This window comes from Triticum aestivum, chromosome 7A (genome assembly GCF_018294505.1).
Source record: "Triticum aestivum cultivar Chinese Spring chromosome 7A, IWGSC CS RefSeq v2.1, whole genome shotgun sequence".
Taxonomy (NCBI): domain Eukaryota; kingdom Viridiplantae; phylum Streptophyta; class Magnoliopsida; order Poales; family Poaceae; genus Triticum; species Triticum aestivum.
In genome coordinates, this window is record NC_057812.1 from 26,620,983 (window position 1) to 26,629,383 (window position 8,401).

Genomic DNA, 8,401 nt, shown 5'->3' on the forward strand with positions numbered 1-8,401 from the left:
TCACCTAGGGCTCCTAATCCTAGCCCTATTCTCCAAGAATCATCACTTATAGAGGATAAGAGCTCATAGATGATGGGGAATCTCACCTTTATGATCAAATCACAAATATTTGGTGAAGGGGGAAGTTGGGGAAGCTTTCTTGTTCTCCTCTTCTTGTGCCCTCTTCTTCTTCCTCCAGATCAGGTCCAGGATGCCTTTGAAGGTGGGGGAGGGAGTGGTGCAGCAACGAGGGACATGGGGAGGAGTGGGGAGGGAAGGGAGGAGGGAGTAGGCTGGCTGGAGAGGTGTGGGAGGTGGCGTGGAGGAGGAGAGAACGCGACGGCGAGCGGAGGCGGCGGCGGCGGCGCACCAAGGGGGCGTGGTGGAGGAGAGGACGCGACGGCGAGCGAAGGCGGCGGTGGCGGCGGCGGCGTGGCAGGGACCGTGCCAGCGCGGGGTCAGGGTTCAAGAGAGGGAGAGGAGGAGATGCGACGCGAGAGTGCGGAAGGGAGCGACGGCTAGGCTCTTAGCCCTTGCTATTGGATATTTTCCTAACCACGTGAAATGTCTAAAATACCCTCGGTGGCCACCCAATTTTACAGGCGGTGGCACGACCTGGAGGGCGCCGACGAACCGCACTAGCCACACTCGCAGCCATAGACGCTGACCGACGCGGCCCACCAGCCAGGGTCCCCACATGTCAGCGAGGCAGTAAAGTAATTCCGGAGTAAGAAAAGTCAGTAAGAAAAATCGAATGGAGGCTACTATTCATCACTATTCATTGTAGCGGTGATCCGGGCTTGATCCGACGGCTGAGGTCATCCGAAGGCGAGATCCTACGGTCCATAATGCATCAAAGGAAGATCCGACGGCCAGGAATCCCGAGCGGGAAGAAGCATGGGTGTCCACTGTCTTGCTTGTTTCTGGATGTTATAAATTTATTGTTATTTATTAAATGGAACAGATGAACCTAGCTTGCTAGCTTAGCTACTTTAGGCATCCTTTGCATATCTTAGTCTCCGCATGGAACTTGCGCCTCAATTTTATATGTAGAGATAGATGGACAGACTGATGCTCTACACTTTGGATGTCATTCACGGATAGCATATTTGCAACAAATTATTTAATCCTAGTGTTTGGGGGAACAAAACACATGGGCCAAGAAATCTTTGGCCACAAAAAAGATAATAACTACACTCCATCAACTGCTTGCTGGAATAAGATTCTTAAAGTTATATTCATCTTTGCCGGAAGGCTCTGAGAACCCAAGACCAGATTATTTATTTATTTAGACATTGTTATTTAGTAACTATTGACCTTTTTCTGGCCCACCTCCATCGCCCCACCCTGATCAAAGGACCATGCTGTGTTCTCATTGATGCGCCCGTCAAATGAAACACTCCACTCGACTATTTGTATCTGTATGAACTAATCCTATTCAATGCATTGGTCAAGACGATCGAGAAAGAACATGGAATCAGAGCATAGCAATTATTTTTTACCACGTCTCTCATACCCAGAAACCAGAACATCATGGAAGATACCATGTTAAGGTTCACGGACCTCAAGTTGAGCTTAGATGAAAACAGAGGTCCGGATATTATATACTACAAGGACAATGATGGAGAACTTGTGTCGGGAGGGAGGCATCGGCCATGGGCATGCATGCATATCTAATTGTCCGCGGTACATGGTATACATCCTTGTATCATCCTGTATATTGACGATTGGTTTATTTAATGGCTTTCTCATACCATCATTTCCACTTCTTTGAAGCCTCACTTTAGATGTCCACTCGACACAGTATACATCCTTGTCACCACAAACATGCCAACCCTCCTTCCCTAGCCAACCCTCCTTCCCTAGCTTTGGTAGTTATGAATTTTTGGTAGGATATGAAATACCCGACGAATACGACCAAAAATATCTCATTTTACCCATCTCCACGCACATGAGTCGCCCACATAATGAGCTACCTGGAGCTTGAGCTCTGAACATCATTTCCAGAGTTTGGCCATCTATAAGAATTACTACTATCCAAAATTAAAGATAACTTATACTTCTAGAATAATGTCTATTTTTTGTGAGACAACATAGTCACATAGAAATTAATGCTCAAAGTATTATTTTAAAGATTGGGTCAGTGTTCTAAGAGATCTAGATCTCAGATTGAGTGTCACTATTACATATCCATTGCAAGACATTGATTTGACTGTTGCGACACACAAAACCTTGAAAAAATAGGAGCATATCGTACGCACTAGCCATTTTAGACATAAAAGTATACTACAGTCCATACCACCGCATATATGTGATTTTTTCCCTGCAAAAAAAAGATATTGGAAATATTAAAGTAATGTGCATCTATGATTCCATGAGATTTAAAGGTCATGTTTAATCCACTCCAAATCTTGTTACGAGTGGTAAGTTGCAAAATAAATCAGTGTTTACTTTTTGAGCATAGTAATATTATGTGGTTTCCAAGTTGCCGTATCTTTTGAACCTTTTCACCTTTTGAGCTCTAGGGCACTTGCGCATCTAATTAGCGTGTCCGGGTAGAGAAAGTCATGAAAAGACTGAAAGAAATGCATGCATGATGACGCATGATTAAATTTGTGTCGATCTTATGATATTCTTGAAACTTTAGCTCTAGGGCACTTGCGCACATAACTAATGTGCACTAGTACATAAGATCGGGCAAATACTGAAAGATATGCATGCATGATTGACTAAACAACCTGTGATTGGCCATGCACGATTTCTAGGGATGTGCGACAAGTCCATCAATCAATTTGAAACCAGGGAAAAGAAAAGGAAATGTTACAAAACATGGAAATTATTCATCTTTTCTCTCTAGATGATTTCCTTCAGGGCCAAAGCATTGCCAGTAGCATCTCCAAAGTGGGCCTGTTTCTTTGTTTGTAGTACTAAGGTTATTAATTTATTATTATTTAATAAATCAAACAGATGAACCTAGCTAGCCAGCTTAGGTACTTTAGGATATCTTAGTCATTGCATGGAACTTGCGGGTCAATTCTATATTTAGAGATAGATGGACAGATTGATGCTCTATTCATTGGATTTTACCCATAGATAGTATATGTGCAACAAAATATTTAATTTCTAGTGTTTGTGGGAACAAAACACATGGGCCAAGAAATCATGGGCCACAAAAAAAGATAATAACTACAGTCCATCAACTGGCTAGAATATGATTCTTAAAGTTGTATTCATCTTTGTTTATTTAGACATCATCATAGCATATGCGATAAAGCAAAAACAGTTGAAGCGACATCTCCTCTAGTAACATATTGGCCCGGCCTGCACAAATGCGTTATTATTACAGATGTAGTACAGATGATATTAGAATTTAACAACTGTGATAATGACCATTGGATATCCATTTAATGGCATTATCATATATACCATGTTTTTCTCTTCTTTGAAGACTAACTTGAGACTTGGTCGAACTTTAAAAAGTTTGACTTAGAAAAATCCAAGAACTTCAATTATTTTGGAATGGAGGGAGTATTACAGAATAGTGCACATGATATTAGAATTTAACAACAGTGATATGACGATTGGTTTATTTAATGGCTTTCTCATACCATCTTCTCCACTTCTTTGAAGCCTCACTTTAGATGTCCACTCGACACAGTATACATCCTTGTCGCCACAAACATCCCAACCCTCCTTCCCTAGCTTTGGTAGTTATGCATTTCTGGCAAACCTTCATCTCCCCACCTTGACCAGAAGACCATGTCGTGTTCTCATTGATGCGCCCTTCAAAAATAACACTCCGCTCGACTATTTATTGTGTCTGTCCAAACCTCTTGATTGCAAGTTGTATCTGTATGCACAAAACAGAGTTGTGCCGGGAGAAGGCACCGGCCATGGGCATGCATGCATATCTAATTGTCCGCGGTACACAGGAAGAACACACAAAGTTAACCAGCAATATTAAAAACAAAAGGAGAAGATCAAATCCTGGAAAGCAAAGGCGTCTAGTGCATGGCTGCTTTCCATCGCACGTCCGCCAACCCATGCATTTGGGTGCATTTCGTTTTCTTTCTATATATAGAGCTAGCAGCTACGATACTGAAATCATCAACCATCCCATCAACTCATCAAGCATTGCCCTCAACACGTGAACACAATTAATTAGTCCGTGACCATGAAGGTCTCCACTTTGCAGTCGCTGCTTCTTGTGATCATCTTGTCTAGTTCCTGCAGCCTGAGTGCAAATGCAGGTGCTGGAGATCACCATGAACACAAACATTTCATGGTTGTGCCAACAAGCTCCCTAAAGCACATCCCAGAAGACGCCGCCTGCTCCGGACACAAGGGTAAGATGTTTATAATTAGTGACTAGAGCATATATGTAGATAGTAGTAGCTTCAGCTAATATATGCATGCACGGAGAACAGTGATACCGTCAAACGGCACCGCCTGGGTGCCGATGAACTGCTCGCACGGTCCGTGCTCATCAACATCGTCGAGGGCATCAGAGGATATAGGCATCGATGTCGATGACATGCTTCTGTGGGACCAGCTCCGCACCAGCTACATCCGGACGCAGCTCTCTGCTGATATCGGCAGTGTCGGTGCGGGGATACCAATAATTGCCAGATCTACCACGGTTTCTAACCGGGATTATATGCTGTCTTCGACAGCTTCAGTCGGGACAAACTCAGGGACATCGAACTCGGTGAGAAGGCTTTAGTATGTACTGCTTTAAAATGATTCCATTAATTCTCGACTGACAGAATTTATGGAAAGTATATCAGTGAATGAAACTTAGTGTGCGTATCAATTTAATTAAGATGTTCGTGCGTTTTTTGATTGCTTAGCTACAATGAAAGTGAGGAACGGGTAAGATGGAACCATCTGAAGGTTTAGGAAGTAGATGAGATTTCATCCTAGTAACCGGAAACAAAAAATCCCTATTCAATGAACCATAGCTACCAGATAAAGACAATAAATTAATTTTTATTTTAATATTTTAGTTGTGTGCATCCTCATTCTCTTGACTAGCCCTTCACATAGTGTTGATAGAGACGGTGGGTGTAATTGGTATCGAAAGAATCAATAAACAATAGGAAAATTACAACTGCCCAATCAGACATCAGCAATGATATGGAAGTGTTTATTATAGTCAGCATGATATTCTATTAAATCTGAATCATTTTTAAGATTTTGGATCAACATGCAGTCATGCTATCGCTGCTTCAGTTCATATATAACCAAGGACTTAAAACTGTGGCTTCATGTTGCTAAAATCGTGAACTTCCATGTGACTTCTCACTTCAAACTATGCATTTTTTTTAGCGAAGGGCCTCTACCGTATTACAAATTTATTATTTATATGCAAATTTGGGTAGTTCAGAATGATATTGAAAGTGAAACAAGTGTCAATTCAAACAAAAATGTGCATCGGTAACCGGTTTTACAACTTCTTCTTAAAATTTTAGATCGAAAAATCTGATCAGACTCCGCCCGGCGAGCACCATGCCACTATGAGCCAGACGGTGGTCGTCGACACGAGCAGCGACATCCCCTGGGTGCAGTGTCTCCCGTGCCCCATCCCGCAGTGCCACCTCCAGAAGGATCCCTTCTATGACCCTGCCAAGTCGAGTACGTTCGCACCAATCACATGTGGCTCACCGGCCTGCAAGGTGCTAGGCAGCAGCTACGGCAATGGCTGCTCAACCACCACCGATGAGTGCAAGTACATTGTAAATTATGGCGACGGTAAGGCAACTACCGGGACGTATGTTACTGACACGCTGACGATGTCCCCAACCATTGTGGTGAAGGACTTCCGGTTTGGGTGCAGCCATGCCGTGAGGGGCTCCTTCAGCAACCAGAATGCAGGCATCCTGGCACTCGGCGGCCGTCGCGGGTCGCTTCTACAGCAGACAGCAGAGGCCTATGGTAACGCATTCTCCTACTGCATCCCACAGCCGAGCTCCGCCGGCTTCCTCTCGTTGGGCGGGCCGGTGGAGGCTTCGTTGAAGTTTGCACATACACCTCTCATCAAGAACAAACATACACCAACATTCTACATCGTGCACCTGGAGGCGATCATCGTGGCCGGGAAGCAACTGAGCGTGCCGCCAACAGCTTTTGCCACGGGCGCGGTGATGGATTCTGGCGCAGTCGTCACGCAGCTGCCGCCACCAGTGTACGCTGCACTACGAACAGCGTTCAGAAGCGCCATGGCAGCGTATGGCCCACTGGCGGCACCCGTGCGCAACCTCGACACATGCTACGACTTCACCCGCTTCCCTGAGGTGAAGGTCCCAAAGGTTTCTCTCGTATTCGCTGGCGGCGCCACCTTGGAGCTCGACCCGGCATCCATAATGTTGGATGGCTGCTTGGCGTTCGCGGCCACCCCCGGTGAAGAATCCGTCGGCTTCATCGGCAACGTGCAGCAGCAGACTTACGAGGTTCTCTATGACGTCGGCGGCGGCTCCGTGGGATTCCGCCCTGCTGCGTGCTGATGTGGTAGGTTGCAGGACAACCAATCGTGTGAAATGACCCACTACTATATATTTGAGGTCTACAAGGTACACTACCAGAAAAACTGGGGTTGCCGACGGCCAAATCTATGCCGACGGCCCCCGTCGGCATCGCCGGACATATGCCGACGGCCAAGGATAGGCCGTAGGCGTAGAAAAGCCGTCGGCATACATCCAACTATGCCGACGGGGCCGTCGGCATAGACGAGGCCGTCGGGACCGCCCGAGATACGCCTACGGGGCCCGTCGGCACAGGTCAGGCCGTCGGCATAGCATGGGCCCACCTGCCCGGTCAGCGCTGACCATTTGACGGCGTTGAACCTACGCCGACGGGTGGTAACGGCGGCCGTCGGCATATCTGTGGCAGAGGTATGCCTATGGCGTAGCCGTCGGCATAGGCCCCTCTGCCACGTCAACGATCCGTGTGCCACGCCACGTCATCGATCCGTGTGTGCGCAGGTATGCCGACGGCCTTGCCGTCGGCATATGTTTACTTTACTTAATTTTTAAATTTATCTATGGCAGAGGTATGCCTACGGCACAGCCGTCGGCATATGTTTACTTTACTTAATTTTTAAATTTATCTATGGCAGAGGTATGCCTACGGCACAGCCGTCGGCATAGGCCCCTTCGCCACGTCATTGATCGTTGTGCCACGCCACGTCACCGATCCATGGGACAACCTCCGTGTGTGCACATATATGCCGACGGCCTTGCCGTCGGCATACGTGGGCATTACTTTATTTTTTTATTTTTACTTTGTTTTGTTATTTTTACTTTATTTTAGTTTTTGCTTTTGCATAAGATAATTATGCCTTATCTAAAAAAACCCGATGGTATATCGATTGCCCCCCGTTACGAATGTCGCTATCGCCGTGTCACGGAGGGGGGAAACGGTCGACACGGAAGGAATTCTGGTTGGTGGGGGGGTTCGGGGTGTAGCTATGTCACCGAAACATCGCACGGGTCCCGATGCATATGTGAAAGTGTTCATGCATGCATAGACGCCCGTCTTGGGGCTCCGGGGTGTGCCCCCCTCACGGACGGCGCCGCCGCCGGCACCTGGAGGGGGGAAACGGACGCGTGGGGTCTACACGGAGGGGATCTTGCTGTGGGTCTGGCCCGGATGTTGCTCCAAAGTGTTCCTATGGGCTGACCTAACACAACCGGGTGGGGAGGTCCACTGGTCAAAGCCCGTCCGTGCAAAGTCAAAGGGCTAGATCCCGTGGTCAAACGCTACAGGGTTAGGCGGGACGGGGGCACTGGGGGGTAGCAATGCCACCGGAGCGTCGCACCGGGCCCTCATACATGCGGGGTGGTGTGGTGGCATGTCCGAAGAGGCGGGATGCGTCTCCGGGGCGTGGCCCCCCTCACGGACGGCGATGACACGGTAGTAGACGTTCTGCGGTAACGATGCGGCGTCAATATTACTAAATACTCGGAGCGCGATAAAATCATGAGTTTTTTTGCACGACGCGGGCACATGTGCTATAGGAACGATGGTATTTTTTCATAATTTTTGGTGATGGAGAAGTATCCGAAAAATTCCCTCTACGCGGATTGCCCTTCGCGCGTCTACTGCTGTGGCCGGCGGCCTCCGGGGGCTAGCATGCCGCCAAATCTTGCGTAGGCGGCCTCTCACAAGTCTGGAAGTGTTGTGGCGGTTGAAAACGCCCGGCACGCGCGTCCGGGGTGTGCCCCCCCTCACGGACGGCGCCGCCGCCGGCACCTGGAGGGGGGAAACGGACGCGTGGGGTCTACACGGAGGGGATCTTGCTGTGGGTCTGGCCCGGATGTTGCTCCAAAGTGTTCCTATGGGCTGACCTAACACAACCGGGTGGGGAGGTCCACTGGTCAAAGCCCGTCCGTGCAAAGTCAAAGGGCTAGATCCCGTGGTCAAA

The 8,401-nt window shown here is 47.7% G+C and overlaps 2 protein-coding genes across 27 annotated transcripts in view; one reads left to right on the forward strand and one right to left on the reverse strand.

The window, feature by feature from the left end:
• Positions 1-474, reverse strand: part of LOC123150297 (protein argonaute 14) — a 10,924-nt gene extending 10,450 nt beyond the window's left edge. For all 26 annotated transcript variants that reach the window (XR_006475040.1, XR_006475039.1, XR_006475037.1 and 23 more), the window contains exon 1: positions 87-474. The gene's annotated coding sequence lies outside the window, so the exon portion shown is untranslated. The remainder of the gene's footprint in view (positions 1-86) is intronic.
• Positions 475-4,092: 3,618 nt separating this feature from the next.
• Positions 4,093-7,136, forward strand: LOC123150299 (aspartyl protease family protein At5g10770). The gene is made up of 3 exons (XM_044570152.1): positions 4,093-4,325; positions 4,407-4,687; positions 5,451-7,136. The coding sequence occupies exons 1-3, from the start codon at positions 4,154-4,156 to the stop codon at positions 6,480-6,482; spliced, it is 1,485 nt and encodes a 494-aa protein (XP_044426087.1). The 5' UTR covers positions 4,093-4,153; the 3' UTR covers positions 6,483-7,136.
• Positions 7,137-8,401: the final 1,265 nt, after the last annotated feature.

Bases quoted from the DNA above. Each gene is read 5' to 3' on its own strand.
- LOC123150299 (XM_044570152.1), top strand. From the start codon at position 4,154: ATGAAGGTCTCCACTTTGCAGTCGCTGCTTCTTGTGATCATCTTGTCT. The intron at 4,326-4,406 runs GTAAGATGTTTA...CACGGAGAACAG, and splicing joins CGCCTGCTCCGGACACAAGG to TGATACCGTCAAACGGCACC. The intron at 4,688-5,450 runs GTGAGAAGGCTT...TTAAAATTTTAG, and splicing joins ACTCAGGGACATCGAACTCG to ATCGAAAAATCTGATCAGAC.